The sequence below is a fragment of the Lonchura striata genome, chromosome 3 (assembly GCF_050655825.1).
Source record: "Lonchura striata isolate lonStrDom1 chromosome 3, ASM5065582v1, whole genome shotgun sequence".
Taxonomy (NCBI): Eukaryota; Metazoa; Chordata; class Aves; order Passeriformes; family Estrildidae; genus Lonchura; species Lonchura striata.
The window spans coordinates 99,784,195-99,805,988 of record NC_140705.1 but is presented as its reverse complement, the minus strand read 5'-3'; the positions used below and the strand labels follow the sequence as shown (position 1 = coordinate 99,805,988).

General features: G+C 36.5%; 1 protein-coding gene across 4 annotated transcripts in view; it reads right to left on the bottom strand.

Moving 5' to 3' along the window:
• Positions 1–21,794, bottom strand: part of THADA (THADA armadillo repeat containing) — a 151,749-nt gene that overhangs the window by 92,898 nt on the left and 37,057 nt on the right. For all 4 annotated transcript variants that reach the window (XM_085577096.1, XM_085577097.1, XM_085577099.1 and 1 more), the window contains exons 27-28: positions 8,690–8,779; positions 7,195–7,326 (exon numbers count right to left, since the gene is read on the bottom strand). In XM_085577096.1, coding sequence (XP_085433222.1) covers positions 7,195–7,326; positions 8,690–8,779 — 222 coding nt within the window. The remainder of the gene's footprint in view (positions 1–7,194; positions 7,327–8,689; positions 8,780–21,794) is intronic.

Here is a 21,794-nt window from a genome sequence, read left to right as displayed (position 1 = left end):
TTCTTTCATCAAAGATTAAAAAAAAAACCAAAACATAAAAACCTGAGATTTGATATAGCTCCTCATTATTTACCTGAAGGGTAGGAAAATATTACATAACTACCAACAGTTTGCTGGAGGTTTTAGATCTACAATCAACACATAAATGTAGCTCAGAAAATGTTTCAACAAAAACCACTGACAGAAACAAGCCATATTTAATTTCACATTATTTATGCAGTACTAATCCCCTAAATTCTTATCTATTTCCTTCAAAGTGAAGTTAATGGTTGCCCAAACTTCTAGCCTCTTTATACACTGTGTTAAGTATTTTATTCTTCCAACTTGGGCAATTAAGATAAAACCCTATGTTTTTGTAAGGGCAGTATTTTCCACGAGCACTTAATGAAGCAGGGTAGCCATAAATACTGCAGAAGGTATGTAGGCAAAGTATACAGGCTTTTATTTGTTAAAGCTGTCCACAAGCTCTGCCAGGAGCTGTTTCTCCATAAGTTTCCAAGGGCTTTCTAAGGAAAAATTATAGACATTTCTCTCTTCTTGTCACCAAGGTCCAGGTTAATGTAAACAAGTGGGCAACTGATACCAAGCTGAATCAACATTAGAAACTTGAATTGTTGTGGTTTAGCAAGCCAAAACACCTAGGATCTCTGACATCTGAGTCTATGAAAACTATTACTAATACTGTGTATAAACTTCAGAGAAACAGAAATATGTTCTTGTCAAATGGAGATTTCCCATAGAACATGCTGATGCAATTTAAATGGCATCTGTTCTTGAAATCCCATCAAGAAATCTCAAAGAATTTGTCTAGGTAGGAAGCCTCTAGGTTTATTTAAAGTTGCATGAGGGTAGAGCCTCCATTTTGGTTCACAGTACTCTAGAGAAAAAAACAACTGCTCTTAACTCAAGACCATGTAAAAGACAAATTTCATTCACAAGGATATTTCTACTTTGTTAATTTGTGAAGTTACCATGATGTTTCACAACTGCAGAATAACAAAAAAAAAAAAAAAAAAAACCAAAAAAAACCAAAAAACCACTTACTATCCAAACAGTTGGGAAAAAAACAAAACAGACTATTTTCTGTCTTAGCAACTCTATCATTATTTTGAACTCTATGAAAGGGAAGTTGAATGGAAAAATAAAGTCTCAGCATCTTGCAAGGATTTTCAAAACTTCAGATGACTGTAAGCAAAACTGCAACATGAGCAATTTAAAAAGTGTATCATCAGACCCATGAAAGCATCCAAAGGATCTGGGTTCTCAAAGACACTTCCCTTTCAGCCATGCCACCAAAAGTATCTAGCCCATTACTAAAAAGCTTTCCCTGTATTGACTCTTTTCAAACTCAGACTGTTCTTTTTAAAGAATATTGGCTTTTAAAAATATCATTATACTTGGTTTCCCATATAATTGTCTGTACAGTTAATGTATTATTTCTCTCCATTTCCATACTTCTTCCTGCAAATACTTCTCCAGATGTTATTTTTTAGATACTTATCTTGACCAGCAGAGTACTTGCTGGTTAATGTTAAGTACATAAATGAGTAATAAAATTACTTCACAATCATATTTTGACAGTTCAGCACCCCATCATATTTTTAGTGGATCATGTTTCAGGTAAGTATACATCAAATTAAACATACATCAGATTTTAACCCAGGATCCCAGCCACTTCAAGAGACTGCACACTAGAAAAAAAGACTTACTCTCAGTAGTCATGAATGCCTCTCTGCTAGGTGTCACCCTTTATTTCCCATGAATCTGACAGCTCCCTGCAGTTTGAGCATATTTCCTAAACTGCTTCAGACAATGTACCAATGACTGATGAACACAGTGAAAACTGGAATAAGAAATTAATAGCAAATACCTAAGGGTTGTTCTTTCCCATCATCACCACTTGGATGTGACACAGCTGTCTACAGTTTCAGAGGAAAGACAGGAATATAGTAAAAAACAAGATGAATAAAGAGTTTTAGTAGATCAGAGGGTCTTGAGCAGCCCACTGCCATTTAAGCCTTTTGCATTCTTCTCTAGCACTACAATTTGAACTTAATCAAATTGGAAAAAAATTACAGCCTGTTCACAACTTGTTACTAAAAGGAAGAAAAAGACTGAAATTCTTCTTATTAATATTTACAGTGACCCATAAATATTTTTACAGATCAGTATTAATCCCTGTGTAATCAGGATTGCACAGACAATAGAATAACCAAAAATAGGAGACTTCCAAGACAGTTGCAATTCATTAGTGATAAGCTCAGTGGGGAAATGAATTCCTGTCCTTCCCTCCTTCTCCCCCAGCTATGCAAAATTTCCACTTCAGATGTCAAGCAAGAGATTTACTATAATAAAAATCTAAAAGACAATGTATGCTTTAGAGGTGCACATTGCTTCTTTTCTTGAATGGCTAGACCAGCCCATGTTTTGGGAACCTTGCCCATAATAAAAAGGATACTTGTCATCATCTTGCAATGACTGGCCAGCCCCATGAGCTTCCTTCAAGAAGAACAGGGCATTCCAGTGAGTCAGAGCCTGCTCCCAGTCTCACAGGGATTCCATAGAATGCAGTATTTGCAGACAGTTATAATGCTGAGCAGTTATGCTAAACAAATATCAGGAAATAAAAAAAAAAACCAAAACAAATTATAAAACCAAAGACTGAGAAGATGTGCAATTGAAAAGGGAAGCCAGGGAGATGCTTTCATAAACAACTGTAATCAAAAACAGCTACTTTAATACAAGGCTGCAACAAACAGCTTGTTGTATATTTTAATCTACTATGAAAAGACATTTCCACAAAAGCTCTTTCTTTATCAGACCCCTGGTAAGATTCCCAGTCTTACAGAAATGATAGTTGAAACAAGGAAATTTTTAATATTAATTCTTCTAGTGCTGCCATGTCACACTAAAACACAGGGGAAAGAGGAGAAAGGCAGAGGAAGTACACTTAGGTAGCACAGTCATCTACCTTGCTTGGCCACATACCAAAAAATACCAGTGCTCAGCCTACAGAAAATCAGATGGCTGCTTTCAAGTCCGATACAGGATGATATACTAAATCCACACATGTAAGTGTACATGTGTGAAACAAAACAAACCCCAGCAAATCTGCATTTAAACCAGCATAAACATCAATTTAAGCTTATAAAAGATATATATATATATATATATATATATATATATATATATATATATATACACATTAATTATTTCCACCAAGCTCGTCTCAAACAAATTGAGAATATATGGTTACTAGAACTTCACCAATTGCCTGTTTCTTGTGCTGTAGCCCATACAGACTCTGTCACAAGGCTACAGTGGAACAGAACCATACACCTGACAGACTGGATATAATTTAACATAATCAAACAACACAGAGCAATCAAACTTATAGCACAAGTCAACAAAGAATAACTTTCTCATATGGGCAACCTACATGCAAGTAACATTACAGAATGGTAAAAATTCAAATTCACACTTCCTTCTGCAATATTAATACTACCACATCTGAGTCCTCTTCCTTAAGAAGTAAGCTCTCTCACATTATGAAACAGTAAGACACAACTGAAACTCACAGAGAGCCTCAGAATTCATGGTCAGCTGCTCTGCTTGCTAGGAAGCTAAAATAAACCCAGACCAATCTATTTCAAAAACTCACAGGTGATAAGAATTCTCTCTCTCCTTTCCTAAAACTCTATTAGAAATGGCTACAAGGTTGGTTTTGTTTTTTTTTTTAATTAAAAAATGACAATGCTCGATCCCACAGAACATTTTTCCTCACCACACACAGTATTGCTTTCCTTGCATCTTAGTATCCATCATTAACTAACAGTCACAGTGATTATCCTTGTACACCAATGACAAGATCTCATGTGCAAAACCAAAGCCCTATCAGGCCAGAGGGGTGGATGGAGAAGGGCAGAAAGGGAAAGAGGACAGCTGTAAAGTGTTTCCATCTGCCACCCTCCCAGGTCCCTGACTGGAAACAGCAGCAGGGCACTTGGGAATTTAGCTCCTCCATTTTGCACAAAGACACATTACAGACTACAAAATTCTGCCCAAGAAAACAGTGTCTATTTCATAACTCTGTTAATTTCATGGGAAGATGTTAACATTTCTTGCAACATAATACACCTAGAAGCAGCACTGCTTTGAAATCTATTTGCTGAAGTTCTAAAGAGGAAATTTCATGAAGAATTAAGTTTTGTCAAGGGGAAGCCAAGGCACATACATCCAATAAGGTTTTAAAACCTTATACTGTTTGACATTTTAAAGCTGATTTTTGAAAAACTTTCTAAAAGATTACGAAGTCACTCTCTTAAATAGTTACTATTCATTTTTTTTCAATTACTGAAGAAGTATTCAAGTTAATAAAGCAATACCCATTTTACTCCTTCAGAGCATTCAGCCCAGAACATTTAACAATAAACACGCACTCTGTCAGTGCCATGGTACGAGAGGACATAAGGTAACTGAATTCTAGATCATTCTGAAGAGATTACAGGTCTTTGAAAAAGGGAGAGGGAGGCAAAAGGGAGGTTATGTTTTTGTTTCATACTTAAAACATTACCTCCCGATTACCTCCCTTGTTAATCAAAAACATGCTGTACATTCTTTCATCTTAGAAAGTAACCATTAAAACAGACCTATCTAGCTCTTTAAAAAAAAATAAAAAGTGAGGTAATAAGTTGTGAATCAAAGTGTTCCCTTCCAAATAAAACATCTGCAGGGGGAAAAATAGCTTAATAGAACTGCAGATAGGTAATCAAATGCCCTAGTTCAACAGGGAGTAACAACTATGTGCACAGAGATTGAGATTTGTCCTTGCAGCATTTAATCCTGCTCATATTGTGCAATTCATCTCAGCACGGTCAGAGCAACCACAGCTCTACTCCCACTTAGATGGAAAATTCCACTCAAGCTTAAGTGAAGCTCTTCAAAAGCCCAACTTGAATTCTTTCTGCTCAACCCAGTTTTGTTCACAGAACTGCTCACTCCATGCAAACACAGTATTCTGTTCATCTTCTCAGTGCAACAAGTGAATGTCACTTCCCTGCAGGCTCAGCCCTGGAAGGGGTATTGAGACCACATACGGGTCACGCTCACCTTTCCTCTCTCCTCACTGCATGGCTGACACTGGTACACCATCCTAAACAAAAATCTCATGGTATGGCATAGCAATTACATATTGTAATTGCACTGAACTACCATGTAATTATATGTACATGCAGATGCTATAGAACACAACATTGCACTGAGAAATTCAAATAAACAATTTATATACACAATTTAATGACTTGGTACATAGGGCCTTTGGCACCAGACCTTCTCTTCGATCCTCTCTAATAGGTTACTTCATTACCACCTTCTGAAAAACAACCAAATGGATGGGAAACAATTTTATTTTTGTTCACTTGCTACTGCATAATGAAAAATAGAAAGGGAAGTTGATGGGAAAAGAGCAATGTATTTGTTTTACCAAGATAAGTCATCCCTGGTAATTCCAACAAATGCAGTCAGAATGAACAGAAAAAAACCACTTACAGCATTCAAATAACAAGAGTATAAGAATTGCAGACAGAAATACAGTCAGTAAAAACACACTGAGCTATATCATAAATACATTTACCTCTGCAGAATCCTTAGTATTGTCCCCGGGCAACCATAAAAATTTCAATACTTTGCTAAGTAACAAGACAGAAAATGCATGTCTGTACACCCACCTACAAATTTTTGTCACAAATACATGGTAATTTTATGCTAGTTTTGCACCTGCATCCACAGCATTCACTAGCAAAATCAATGGAAAGGAAATGCAGAAAATAGCATCTTTATCAGCCACATCATTCCTCTTTAGGAACACACTTAAAGGAAAGTAGGCCCAACAGTACAGGTCACTTAAATATTCAAGGTTCTTAGCTTAAAGATTTTATTTGGGTTCTCCCCCCACATCTTCTGAGTGAATTTAAATAATGCCAAGACAATAAGCTAACTGGTAACTGGTGTATGTATCTTGCAAAAAGTAGTGGTCATAATAGAAACAAAGACAAAACTAAAAAGCTGTAACCAAAAGTTTATCAAAAGTTAATCTATTAGCAATAGCCAAAATGATGCTGAAACATTAAAGAAAAAAAAAAATTCTCCAGTGCATCAATAAAGGCATCAAAACAGAGTCAATTATTGATGTAACAAATAGTTTTAAACATTTTCCCAAAAAGCATTTAAGATTCAGATATGGCAGAAAGCCAAACATATTTTATGGTTAAATACAGTGTATTTAAAACCTGTTACTACAGGTTTTTTCCTTTCAGAAAAAAAGGGTAATTAGTATTTACTCTTGAAAGTTCATAAAAAAATCATAAAAAGGAAGAAACACATCACACCTGCTGTGAAAAAACAGCAGAGATGCTATTTTCTAACAAATAGCAACTTAAAAAATAATTGAAGGATCTTAGGATTAACAACCTTGTCTTGTTTCACTACTAGACAAGCAAGATTAGGCACAGAAGTTTCTCACCCTACTGCACTGCAGCTTTCACACATATAGCAGGACTTCCTCTCAAATACTGGTGATGCTCATTTCTCCCTACCCACCACAGCTCTGACTCTCTTATGAAGCTCTTAATCCCAAACAGGAGGCATACAGAGCAGCAAAATGTCTGCTGAATAGCTTCTAGAAACCACCCTAAAAATGAAAGCTCCACTGTATAAATATTTGAAAAGTCATCTTAGAAACACGTTAGATAAAGGACAGATCCAGATCTTTATCTAGCTATGAAGAGATACATATACACATCTACAAATCTATGTATTAGATGTTACATTTATGTGTTGCAAACAATCATTCTGCAGGACTGAAAAAACCCATCAGAAACTTGTATAGCAAATCTTGCATTGCTAAAATCTGTCAAGGTCATCAGTTTTAATCTACCCTCTCAGTGGCAGCAGTCATGCCATACAGCATTTGCAGATGAAGATTTTCAAACAAATCATACAATGATTTGCATAAGTTAATATTCTTTCTAATTCTCTAAAACAATAACAATATAGGAAAGTACAACCAATTAATACCAACTTTTCTTTTAAGGACTAAAACTGAAGAGAAGCTTAAAAAGTCATTTTATTTAAAAAATTCTGAAGATTCAAAAAAGAGCTCCTATCACATAACAAACCACTACAAAATCACCTTACCTTATAATAAAGGGGACAAACGGTGCAGTGCTGAGTGCTGAGTGAGAGCCATCCATTGGAGATGGATACAGTCTTCCCAGGATTAAGAGCAAAAGAAACAGGCTTGGATGGATTTTCAACTCTTCAGTTTCACTAAATAAAAAGGTGTAAGAAGCACTTGGTGAAAAAAAGCATCCTCCTTCACACTGGACTTGAGTCTCTTCCCCATTAAATAGCCTTCTGCATCTCTGGTTCAATGAGTTATCCTAGGCTGATCATTGCATGGGAGTGCAAGCCCTGCTGGGACCAAATATGGCATCCAGTTCTTCTGCAGGGGACCCCTCTAATGAAGACACTTATGGCTGTATTGCCTTCACTTTCCCACAATATTCCAATCACAATATTCCCACAATCCTCCTTTACTCCCAAATGTGGTGAGCTGCCTTAATTTTTAAACAGTATTAAAAACCTGCACAGATAAGGTTTCTCTATGAACCAGGAAACAGAGAGCAGAGTTACAAAGAGGTGGTTTAAAAAAAGTATTTTTATCAATTTGAAAGGAAATGTGTGCTTAGTAAATAACATGTTTTACTAAAGAATAGTTCTTGTCATTGACACTAAGGGTCTACTATTCATATAGTAAAAACAATCAGAAAACCAAGTTAAAATCAATACTTTTTTATTTATTTAACAATTAATAATAAGATACAAGTCTTAATCCACATTGAAAAAGCATTCAAGAGCAACATTTCAGACAGCAGTTTTCAATCTTCAATTGAAAAACTTCCCAAAATTTGCCAGTGACAACACTGTCACCTTTTACAACATCAGGTAGGGTTGACTGCCGTGCAGAAAATACACAACCTCTTTTCTTAGAGCAGAGACTGCAAAGCATGGAATGACTGGTGAAACTCCTGCTTCCTAGGCCCATTAAACAGTCAGCTGAACCTCGCCCATAAATCAGCTGCTCAACTTCCACAGTTTATATCACAGCATTTTAAGAAAAAACAAAGCCAGCACTAGTTTACTTTAGAAGTTCACGAACCTGGAGGTAACAGCGTCATCCCAAATGGTATCATCTGCATTGATCAAACTGTAGCTCTCAGCCACCATTTGTGGAGCCTTTAAAACAAGATCAAGGACCTTCTCCAGAGTCAGTGTGCCACAGGCTGGAAAGTGTTCATGTGGTGTTACTTGAGGCCTGTGACCCTCTATCACTTAAACATGCTGGGAAACCTCATTGTTAAATGTGAGACACTCAAATACCCGGGTTCTGTTTCCCTGAAAAACTAAGTTCCTTAACATCTGATCCTAAGAACACAGCAACTCTTAATTAGTCAACAGTAGTTCAATCTTCAGAGACTTAATGCAATGTGCCAAAGTTAAAAGAAAAAAGCCTTAGCAAAAACATTAGAACTGTATAATTTCAAGAAGCACTGATGTATACAATGACACTAGGGTGTTGAACCTTTTCACTTCACTTTGTACCTCACAGTTTTCTCAGACATAATCTTACCTGTTCAAAGTGCTGGTTACAACCTCTAACTGCTTGAGAAGGAAAGGATAAAGGCTTGGAAACCGAGAGAAAAACTCCCTTCCTGTCATTCTGCAGAAACAAATGAAGAGGAGTCATAATTAACATTCTGCAGTAATTACTTACACTCAAAACATCAGTTTATTTGTTTTATTTCTGATGCTACAGTGAAGCTGGAGAGGCAGAAGAACCACACACACACAACGAACTCTTAAAGCATAATGTTTTCACGAAAAATAATGATAAGAGTGTAGTCTACACAAGTAACTGTCTCTATGTGTACTCACTAACATTTTGTCAGCTAAACTGATCAGGCCTTTCTGGGAAAAAGGGATCTTAGCCCCTTATTCACACCAAAAAAGAAAAAGATACAACAGTTTAAACTCTGACAGTATTCTAACAATGTTCTGGTCGAACAAGAGAAAACAACACTTACGTCAGCATAGCTCATGTCCTAAACAGCTAATAGAATACACTTAATAGACATGAACTAAAAGATAGCTTCCTGATACTAAAATGCACCTCATAATAGGAATTCACGGAAGATTTGTAAAATGCAGTGTCAGAAGAGTCTGAGCTTCCATTAGCCTTCTTTCCACAGTGCTGCTTCCAGCCCATGGCAGTATTGACACTGCAGGCCACATTTCTGCTTCCTTAGGTGGAGCAACCGTGTTCAAACCAGAGCAATGTACAAACACCTCAGGAACTCATCCCTGGCCAGAACCAGAGTAAGGTGGCACAGTTAAAACTGCAACAGCAAATCAATCCAAGCTAAAAAGACGTAAGTAAAAATTTTCTATGTTTGTTTTACTATCTTTTCATCAGATAAAGGATGGCTTCATGGTTTATATGAAACTGTTCAGCATCATCGAAGCAAGAACCACTTGAATGTTGCTGTGAGGAAGCTCGAATTAGACATAGATGGTATGAAGATTAAAAAGACTTCCTTTAAAAATAAATAAATGAAAGGCCATCATTTAGAAAAACAAAGCCAACTGCAGAGCTTGCTTGCCACAAGATCAACAAAGATAAATGTTCCATGTTAGCATGAGTCCAATGCAAAGCTTCCAAGAACCAGACAGATCCAGGTTTGGAAAAATAACACAATGAGATGGCAAGACTGAATGTGCATAAAAATAAGCAGACAAAAAAAATCCTGCACGAGTAAACGAGCACATGGCAAACATCAGCACAACTCTTTCCAGCACTCAGCTAACATAACATGCCTTAGCCACAGGCCACAGGATAAACACAGCAAAACCAGACTGTTAGGTGCAAACAAATGTTCAAAGAGGGACTTTCCCAAGGCACTTAAGAAAAAATTCTGTGAATATATATATATATACAATATAGTGAAATGCTGGAACTGAAAACAGGAATATGCAGTAGCTCTAATAGCTACAAAGAAGATTTCAGATTTAAAAATGACATGGAACTATTAAAAGTGAATTAATGTAAATTGAAGCACTAATGAGGACAGTTAAAAGACATCAATACTGAAAATAACTGGCTATTTAAGCAGAAGACACTCATGCAATTTTTTTCTAAGTGTCCTCAAAACTTCAATTTTTTTGCACACAAAATATATAATAAACTGAAGATGCCAAGCCAGGGACAGCACAAAGCCTAAGATCTATCCAACCAAACAGCCCATCCTACTGAATTTTCCTATGTAAAACATTAAGAACTCAGTATTTATAAAGAAAAAGTTCTATCCAAAAATGCTGTAACATCTCCACCTCTTGTGCTACAGAGTGCAAAAAGCAAAAGCAGAATTGGGGTCAAGTTTCCTATGGAATGGATGGCCACTGCTTAGAAATTTAAGCGAAGACTACATCCAAGTAGCACAAGTACTTTTAACCAAGTCCAATTTTAATGTGTTAAAAATTCAGTATCCACATTTGAATCAGTATTAAATAATGGAACTGAATACCTTTACAAAGCCTCAAAATTCTTTGCAATTAGCATGGTTTCATAAATCTTTCTGACAGGAAAATACAATTATAACTACTGAAGTGGGTAAATTATATAACCTACCTAACCTCCTACTTGCTTTACTGCTCCAGAGCTTATTGATAGGCTAAGCCAGCCTAATCAAAACCACTGACAGGCAGTATCTGCAGAGAAGATGTCCACAGGCATTTTCAGAAAAAAGGAGACACAACTGTCTGAGCAGACTGTTAAAGGGCCTCCAGTTCAGAGGGGAAACAAGAAACAATACACATTATCAGAAGTGCTGCAAAATTAAAAAGTGTGCTCAAAATACAGAGCATTAAGTTAAGTGTGAATCCGTACTTGGGATGTCAAGGCAAGAAGATGCACAACTGGAAATAAGCAGGAATTAAAACAGCTAGACAGTATGGAACAATACTGAGGAATTTAGTTGTTTCATTTTTTAATGCTGACCATGCTTTTTGCTCCTGGAAACATGTACACACAACTATTTGTGCCCTGTAATTGAGACTGGAACAACAAGAAGTATAATGGTTCTGCTCTTCAAAACTGTTCATGACACTAAGCCACATATTTTATATTAATTTCATCAAAAATCATACTCCTTCAAAAAACAGGTACTATCACTTTGAGATATGTCCCATGCATGTTAGTTATATGAACAGATTCATGGATGTACATATGCACACAATGTGAGTTAGGCTTCACAGGTAACAGGCTATCCATGTCTTTAAAAGAAGACAAATCCCTGACATAGCTATAAAAGAACATATCGAGTAAATGTGGACTAAAACAACTCCAAAGCCACTGCCAACAGTCTTCATGCAACAAACTTTTTCTTCCAATTCTATGACAGATCTGACAGGGAACAATAGGCTTAAATTAAAAATACAGATAACTACCTTCCCATTAGTCACTGACATAGCTCAAACACAGATTTTTGGCAACAGAGCAACCATAATTAAATTCCTAAATCAAACATTCTGCAGATCACAAGATTTTACATCTACTCCCCTTAAAATGTCTTTATAAGAGAAGTAATTGAGAAGAGCGTTAAGATACTACTATTTTACCCCATGTCCAGCTGAAACTATTTTTATATTGCTTCAGAGATCATCTTCAACAGTATGTTCAACCACAGACTCTGAAATAGTATTTTCTTTTTTCCTGTTAGTAACTCTAAGAAGCACAATTTCACAATCCAGAATTTCAAACAGGATAATTGAGACTCAAACAATGAACTGGTGGAAGGTTATTCACAGAGAGGAAGTAGAGCAATGAAACACAACAGTTACCAATTGGCTGATGATGCTTACAATAAAATCCCTCTTCTCAAATGAAAAAAGTCATTGAAGTACATAATTAAAATGATGCTTAATGTAGAAAGGCTGAGAGAGAAACTAATGGAAGCACTTATATCCCACTAAATTCACTTGCAAAAATAATTTGAAGAACTGTATACATGCAGAATACTGCAGTACTTAAGATGCAGTATTTACACCTCACAGAGTTTCCAGTTTAACAATGTAATGTTTTTTCATGCAAGCAATGCTGCACAAAAGCCAGATGACAGAGTACAACCCATTCACAAAAGGTTTCATTTTGATGGCTAGACACAGCAGTCATGGTTTAGTACTCAGAAGACTGACTAAGAATGTATATGTAGGCAGACATACAGTAGGTTTTTTGCCATTTTCATTCAGTTCTCCCCACCTGAAAAGATGTTCCATTAACAGGAAACAGTAATACAGAAGTATCTTCTGTACCATGTCATATGGAATCAAGCTACACCCACCACTCCTACCTAGCACTTCTGTGTGTGCCCTTGAGCCAAATTCTTCCTCCTAAATAGATTCTGGAACAGGCAAAAGGGGGGGAAGAAAAAGCTTTCACCGAATATGGAAGTCCCATCAACTGGCAAGAAGTTACTCTGAAGGCATGTGATGATAGGAAGGACAGAATTTAACAGCTAGCAATAAGCACTTGGAAAAAAACTGAATCACAGCTAAATTACAAAATCCAACTAATGCTAGGGATAAAAATGTAAAAAAAAAAAAAAAAGAAAAAAAGAAAACTCAAAGCCAACTGTAAGTCTGTAAGACTTCAAAGGAAAATTTGGTTTAAGCACGATACACAGTTCAGAGTGTTGATAGCGCTTCTTCAGAAAAGATGCAAAAACCAGTTCTACTTTTTCTGAAGTAACCTAACCCAGAAGCCCCTATTATACTCCTGAGTATCAACAGTTCTTCCATTCATTTAGCACCAGTTCTTTGGCTTTATCACTTTTCAGAACAGAAGCTGGAGTGGCTTAAATTAAGCCAAGAATCATATCCTTTACAGTTTTCATGTGCTTTGCTTGTGGCGATGTCAATAACATCAAAGTTCTAGAACCAATTCATAAATGCTGCTAAAACTGACATCTCCAGTGATTAAACAATTGTGTTTGTCTCAGTAGCAACTTGATGCCACAGAACTCTAGGGCTGACATCTATATTTATTTAATTAACAAAATATTTAACTAACAAAATATTCCAACTTTATACATAACAAGTAGGTGGATTATTTAACTGCATTTAAAAATACATTTAAGAATAAAATCATGGCTGTTGCAGTGTTCTTTTTAAAACTGTGCTGTACACTTAAGAGAACACTCCAGGAGATTAAAATTCTGCTGTGACACTGGGGCATACATATCATTTTACTGTGACATGTCAGAGATTACCTGCTTCTGTTCTTTCATTTATTTTTCAGAAGAATGAAGCTTTATAACCTTGTGGGCCGTTTTTAGTAACTGACATGTAAAAGAACATCTGCAGCAAATATGTTCATATTTGAGTATAACATAGGTGAGCTTTAGAGACAATCTTCTGAGGGCAGCAAAGGTTTCTAGTGGTTTTTTTGAAACAAATATTGCTAACATCTCATATCAGCTAGCAAATACATGGTCAGATATTTGATAGGGAAAAATAACACTACATTTAAAAATAAAAAATAGAACTGGAATGTGAAAAAATATAGACATGGCACAGTTAGATCAGGACCAAGAATATAGTTTTGATGAAATTTGATTTTTTTTAATTGTCTCCTGTAAAATCTACTTGTGTTGTAACAATCCTTACATTGGAATCATTAAGCCCATGTCAGATGATCCTTTATGTTAAAGAGCAGTAATGCAGAAACAAACCCCAACATACTCCTGGCACTGCAAGGACAACTGCTGCTGAAAGAACTTGAAAACCAGGACTGACTTTGTCAAAACTGTCATTCAAAATGATAGATTTATGTAGACAATATACATTTTACAAATTTGCTTCTTCTGACATTGTTGATTTATGAAAAAATCCCACAATGCAACTTAACTAGGCTAACCTGACTAGACTAGGTTTTAGTTGCCCATTTTAACATTTGTGTTCTTTCCCTGACCCTTATCACTTATTAAACAGTTAGATGCTGTCTCAAAATATAGGAAGCCTATTTCCCTGCTAATAGATTTCAGAGTCTAAACTCAATAAATGGGAAACTTTTTTTTTAACTACACAGAAAACACCAAGAAAAATACATATGGAAGACTGATTTATGCTGAGTTTATGGTAAAGACCAAAGTTGATTTCAGACATGCTTTAAGAATTACAATAATTTTTTGCTCCTTTAATAGGGCTAAATTATATTACAATCACCTGCATGTCATGACAGGATGAGTAACAACAATAAAGGTAGAGAAAACAGAAAGGTTCTAACCTTTCTGTTAGAAAGCAAAACTCAATTAATTTACTGTATTTGACTCAAGGGGTAATTTTATCTTGTATTTTATTATACAGCAAAACAGCATAATATTATACAACTAAAACCACAAATATGTAACATTTGAAATTATTCAAAAGTGGTAGTAAGGAGGACAATTCATAAAATGACAGACTTTGCACCTGGGATGAATAATCTTGAGCATCAGCACAGGGTGAAAACCAACTGGCTGAGAAACCAACAACCCTAAGGGAAAAAATATAGGGGTTACAGTGGATGCCAAGGGCACATCCTCACTGCTCACAGGGCAAAGCACACATGAGAATGTGGTCATTAGAGCGAATGCTGCAGCAGATGAGTGGGGCTGCACATGGAATCCCCCATCATGTTCTGGGTTGCCAAGTTCAGAAGAGATCAGAACAAGAGAGGGTCCAGCAAAGAGCTGCTCAGATGGGCATGGCCTACAGAACATGCCCTGTAAAAAGCTGAAGGAGCCAGGTTTGTTCTGTTTGACCAAGAGGAGGTCCAGGGTAGACCTAAAAGGAGCCTACTACCACTTGAAGGAATCAAAGACTACAGAGCTAATAATCTTCTTGCAGTAGGTACAGAGCATACAGCAAGGACCAGTGGTCACAAATCATAGCCTGGAAGTTTTAAATTGTGCAGGGGAATGAAGCACTGTTACTCACAATTTCTGTTATGAAATGTCCTGGAAACTTTGGAGTTTCAACTCATCCAAACACACCACTGACCTGATGGACTGTTGCTAGCAGTCAAGCTCTCCACGGGAATCAAGGAAACAGGACAAAGAGATCCCTTTACGATTTGTATGGCTCCACTTAGCTACTTCCCACTCTGCCACCACGGTTTTAACATTGCCTTCTTAAAAGATCTAGTTTTTCTTGTCTTCCTGCATTTGGTGGCCATCACAAGCCACTGCAAGTAAACAACAGATCCGGCTCAGAAAAAAATTCTTGAGATGTAACAGTTTTTATTAAGTTAGTAATTTAGTCTTTAATTTAGCATGAACTATTATTTTTGCCACATTGTATGACAGTATTTAAAATACTAGCTTGATGTAGAAATAAAAATAATCACTTAAAATTTTATTTCAGAAGTATTACATATTTATGAAAGCTCTTGATTAACAGTCCCTCTGAATGATCACCAGAGAACTATCACTTTTCTTACTCAGAGACAGACAATAGCAGCAGGCAAGTTCCTTTAGAAATAGAGATTAAATACAAATTTTAATTTGCTGCAGATAATTTTGTTTAAAGAATATACCTAAGAGTTAAATTCCTGAAATCACATACTGTCTCAGGATTCATGACAAACTGCTTTCAATAAAACATTTCACACAAAAAAAAGAATTTTAGTGCTGCCTTAGAAGGGAAAATGGCCATGTAATTTTGTGGGAGGCCACAATGAAGCATGGAAAAAGCAACTGTAAAAAAAAAAAAATGGTGTAATGCATTGGCTAATAAGCCCAAGAGCAAGGATACAGAAGATTATTGCATACTTGTTTTTCTAGACCTAACATGATACAGGAGACCTCCTCCGTGACAAAAAGGCACTATTTTTCTGTAAACTCATCAAATCAGTTGCAAAAAACAATTCAGATTTCATTTCTACCCCAAATGAAATGGAAAACACTATGAAGGGGAAAGAAGCGCCATCACAAAGATGTGAGGTTTGGACCTTTAATAAAGATGTGGTGACTGTACCTTCAGTAAGTCTAACATTTGTTTTGTTAGTAATTAGAAAACACTTAGATCCCAGAACAGTAAGCAAAATAGTTTGAGTTCACTGACTTGAAAAAACATTCTTCTATGCTACACAGACCTAAAATAAATACTTAAAAGGAACTAAGAATATGCCACTATATCTTGCTTTTCATTTTCCTTCAGACAGAAGTGCTAGAATAAACATTCATACCAGTTTATGCTGCTGTGTTTTTATGAGGTTAATAACTGAACTGTCAATCAAAACCTGTATAAATACAGCAGCTAAATACCTTCTGCTTTAGAGGCACTTTTATTTACAAGAGAGCTAGCCAAGATTTCTAAAGGACTGCATGGTCTGGTTTGCTTTGATCTCTCTTGTTTTGGTATTTATTGCACTCTTTGTGTGAACAGGTATGGAAAGAGCACCTGCATGAACAAAAAAAAAAAAAAATCAGGAAAAGTGTGACTTAAGAGGAATAATTATGCAACACAGTTCAATAAAGTAACTTGAGAAAAGCACTTCTACAAGAGCATTTTTGCTGCAATGCTACATAGAGAAGTATGCATACAGTGGGTTCACAATAAAAACAGGGGACCAGCACTTAAATCACAGATACAACTGGGCACCTATATCAACACATTAATCACCACTCAACTTTGCTACACATAGAAAAATATTACCTTTATATATATGCATGTATTTAAAACTGTATCTAAAAATGAGTTTAATTATTTATTTTTATATAATTACTTTCAACAAACTTTTTTTTAGGACATTCAACTGTGCATGAGTATATGTACATACAAATGTATGTACCTAATTTTGCATATCCTAAAATTAGGATATATGCATATGAATATATATATATATATATATATATAAAGTCTCCAAGAATTCTGTTCAACTACTGCCTATAACACTATTATCTTTAGTCTCCTACCATAAATTTGGCATTGTAAATTTCAGCTCCAATAATCCATAATTTCTCTCTGGCAGTATTCTGTGAGGAGTAGCTGCTTTTTACTTAGCACAGTGGAGTTAATGAATAAAGGATATGTTTAATATGCATGGATCAAAACAGAATAATTACTTCCATTCATACTAATGAAAACTTTTATCACTGCAACAGAAACTAAATTAACTACTCATGTGGCTAGTAATTATTTACATTAATTTTTGTTTTATGGAATGCATTTTATTCACTTGGTAGAAACAAAAATTAACATTATGGCCCTAATTTATTTAAAACATATGAATGAACTGGAGTTAACCTGGGCAAGCATATATATTTTAAGGATGTTTCACTTTGGGTAAACTTTCATTCAGGTCATTTTACCACGTTCATCTCTCTATTTTCTGGTGCTGACTGAAAGCAGGATGTTATGAAGATACTCCCTGTTTAGGAGAGCAGAGATACACATTTGCACAGCAATGATTTAACTGCGTTTTAGGCCCCAGAAATGTGACTGGGATTTATGTGGGTTATTGCTTTTCTGACTCTGTATAGACAAGATAAAATCTTGAAGTAAAAATGGTTCTGTAGATTTTAGGTATTTTATCAAAAAAAGAAAGACATACAGTGTTCCTAAAACCAGCAGAAATCATACAGACAGAGTATCTTCAGCCTCAAGAAGAAAAGTCCTTATTTTCTGCTACAGGGGATTTCAGAGTTTTAGTTTAGACCTGCAAAACAGAGTAATTAAGATGGTAACAGAGGGATTTGTTTAGGAGCTTATTTTCAATTTCTTTCCGTTTCTGCACAAAACTTTCATAAATTTTACCTAAAGCTTACAAGTTAATAGCACCTCATCATCATTATTCTTGTTATAAAGGCACTTAGGGATCCTGTTCAAAATAATGTTTAAACAAGCATATTGTTATTGAACTATTAATCAGCAAAAGCCGTAACGGTTATCTGAGTCAGCCTGAACTTTTGCATGTTTTCTTGAGACAGTTCTAAGATTAAGTCTTCTAAATCTGTCAAAGTCAATTAAAAAAAGAGAGACAGAGTACTAAAAACAAAAAGTTGAACAAAATAAATGTGGCCTATTTTTGGCAGACAGAAGGGCAAGGGTTTTTTTTCCTTAATAAAAACAACCCCCTCACAAGGCAATGTACTGCAACAAATCCTTAATAACTACTTTGAAAGCAGTGAGTGAAAGAACAAGTGAGGTAACACAGAGGCTTCAGGCTGCAAAAGGTGATACAAAAGGAGCCAGAGGAAAAGCACCAGAGGCAGTGAAATGGCTCAGTCACCTCACAAAACCTCCCTGTCAGTACACAGTATTTCAACTGAAGAACTGCAACAGGCCAACACTGCTAGAGAAAATCCGCTAGGGAATCACCAACGAGATCCAAGATAAGCAATCCCAAGCCCTGCCCAGCACACAAGCCAAGAGGCACAGAGCTCAGTGAGGCCCTTCTGTGAATGGAGCCGTACGTGCGCATCCCTGCATCCCTGCTGGAGCCGGCAGCAGAGGCTCAGCACTCCTGGAGCCACAGCCTGGGCCATCATCCCTCACACAGAGCTGTACTCAGCTGGCACACGGGGATTCTGCCACTGGTGTGTCTCCACCGAGCGTTTAAGGACTGGACTCACTGTGAGCATCCCCTCCAGGGCACTCACCTGAGAGCTATCCCATTTTACCACACAGCCTGACCATGTTAGTACCACTGAGGTTTCTTTGATTTACCCCAAAAAAGGACTGGCCACCCCTCTGCGGGCAACCCTGACCCATCCCAGAAGTCCTACAGAGCTTAGTATCATCCACTGAAAATGTCTAATAAGCTTGCTATTAAGGTTGACAAAACTTCTTTGATGTCAGACAGACTTTTCAGGTGCTAAGTCAGAAATACTGTGTTAGCCTGCCAGGAATGAAATCTGTAACAGGAATCGTGTACATACGATGTAGTCTATGTATTTGAAGCTACAACTCAAAAGGAGCTTAGAGAAAAGGAAGACAATATCAGATTCATCTAATTTAGGGATAATGTTATGAAAACAGAGGTTTGCATGAGAACATTCACTTTTTAGTGTTTCCCTCTAACTTTTCACAAAGTTAAATGTGATTCTTTACGGTATTAAAAACCTTAATGTTAAGGAAAAAGCATATAATTTGTAAGAAAAAATAGACCAACTTAAGTGTTTTTAGAAGTTAATTTGATTTCACTCAGTGAGCTTCAAGTGTGCAAAGCAAGACTTACTGAGAAGTGCTGAACACTTAACTTTTAATAAAAACAACAAAAGCAGAGGGCAGTCATGCATGCTGACTGCTCATGGCCAGCAGGGCATCTTCATAACCTGTTAACATCTACATAGTTTTCATCTTACTGTAATTAAAAAGATAAGTTTCCCCCTTCCAGAGTTTGAAGTCATTAACATCTATTGATAGCTATAAATGACAGTTATAAAGACAATGTAGATGGCAAGAAAAGTTTTCTTTCTTTACAAATAGATCTAAACCAACACTGCAAACATGGCAACACTCATACTCAAATTTTAGGCATTGTGAGTTTTAATTCCACAGAAAATCTGTGTTGACAACAAAGAATTTTCTTGCATATGCATTATCCCTTCACTACATTATAAATACAGAGGAGCTTCCCTCCTCCCAAAATGCAAATATATACATCAGTTATGAAACATAAAAATCATCAGGTTGCAAAGTACCATCTCAGCCTTACTAAAAATCCTGGTTTTCAATTAAAGAATTGATACTTTCCTTCTTGAAACCTCCTCCACCAAGGTGAGAAGCAGAGGGAACTCTCCCACTTCCCACTCTTTCTTTCAATGCCAGCCTATACCTGAGGCCATTGGTCACTCTTCCTTAGGACTCTGCAACATTTGCATTCCAAATCAAAAAATTCCATTTTCAGATAAACCAAGATGATCCTTTTTATTAGCATAAAGACTGAAGCTTGTTCTAAGTCAAATGGTAAATTGCCTCAAAAGCAATTCCTGATCATGTTTAACCTTTGGGATTTTATCCTTTGAGACTGGGGCTAGGGAGGATTATTAAAAAAAAAAAAGCCTGAATTACCAAAAATTTTATAAGAAGAGTCTAATCAGATATCTGATGACAAGTGTCTTGTTCACTAACAAGCAGTAACAGCTTTAATTAGCATTGCACTACAGACCAAAAAGGTATCTGACATATATATATGGAAGTACCACTATTATTACTGCAACTCTTTTGGAAAGAAAATAATTCCTCTATGATGAGAAATTTAATTGCATTCCAAAATTAATTTCAATTAAGTGTACATATAAGTTGCTTTAACTATCATAATATACATACAGCTTCATATCAAGACATTCTAATTTTTACGTGACACTGGAAACTATGATCAACCACAGCAAAAATCTATTTTAGATGATTTGTAATCTGTAGCAACACTAAGATGAAAAAGAAACGATCACGAAAGAAATGGAACTATGAAGCACACAATACACTCCAGCTCCTTTGAAAGTGCATGGAATGAACAAATCTACATTGCAAATTGACTGCACACGAAAAAGAGAAGTGGCTATTTAACAAAAAAACATTATTGGCCTATAGAACTCATTCCTGTCCAAAGTCCTATTCAATCAATTCACATTAAGCCAAGCACATTACTCGGGTCTTTAATGTGCCCCTCAGGGTGGTGCCTCCAAGAGAGCTGCAGAAAAACTTTCTATATGGGTGTGTAAGGGACAGGACAAAAGAGAATGGCTTCAAATTGACAGAGGGCAGGATTAGATCAGCTATTAGGAAGAAACTCTTCACTGTGAAGCACTGGAACAGGCTGCCTAGAGAATTTGTGGATGTCCTGTTCCTCAAAGTGCTCAAGGCCAGGTTGGATAGGGCTTGGAGCAATCAGGTCTAGTGGAAGGTGTCCCTTTCCAGGGCAGGGGCCTTGGAACCAGCTGTTCTTACAGTGCTCTTCCAATTGACGTCATTCTGTGATGCCAGAGCAGCCAGGAGGAGGAGGTGCTTGGAAGCTGGGACCCTCTCCTGAGTCACTGCCTGGGTGGAGGGCAGATCCCAGGGCACAGTTCAAGTGCTGAACAGCAGTGGGGCTGGGGGATCAGCTCACAGCTGATCCCAACTTAGCCAGGCAAGTTAGGATGCAGGCACAGCAAGGAGTATTTTCTCTAAAGCACACCATGATGGTACCTGTGCAGAACACACTCTCTGTAACCAAATATCAATAGGCACAATGCAAAGACTTCTTTCCAACCTTCCTCAGTACTTTCAATTTATGTGGCTAGAATTTCACTCCAAGTCTTGTACATTTTAAGTTAGTATCATTTTAAGAACGTTGTATTGCCAAATTAAGTATATAAAATCTAAACTAAACCCTCTACAAGGAAGTGCTAACTGGGCCATTTTAAAAATGTAAATTCTCTGAAATTCAGAACATCATTTAGCCAACACACACATACACCTACACACAGAAGCATTAAAAGTTTTAACAGTCTTTCTGAGAAAGAGAAAAGCCAGAGAAGAGTTCTAACTTTATTTTCACTAGAAGAAAAAGCTCAACATCGATAGTTGCATGGACCACTGAAAAGAGCCTTCACAGAACTCCTCTCTACTTACAAGACTGCACACAGCTGTTATTTTTTCCAACTCATCTTCTTTTTCATCCATGCTAAAATTAAAAGGAGGCATCAATACTTCTC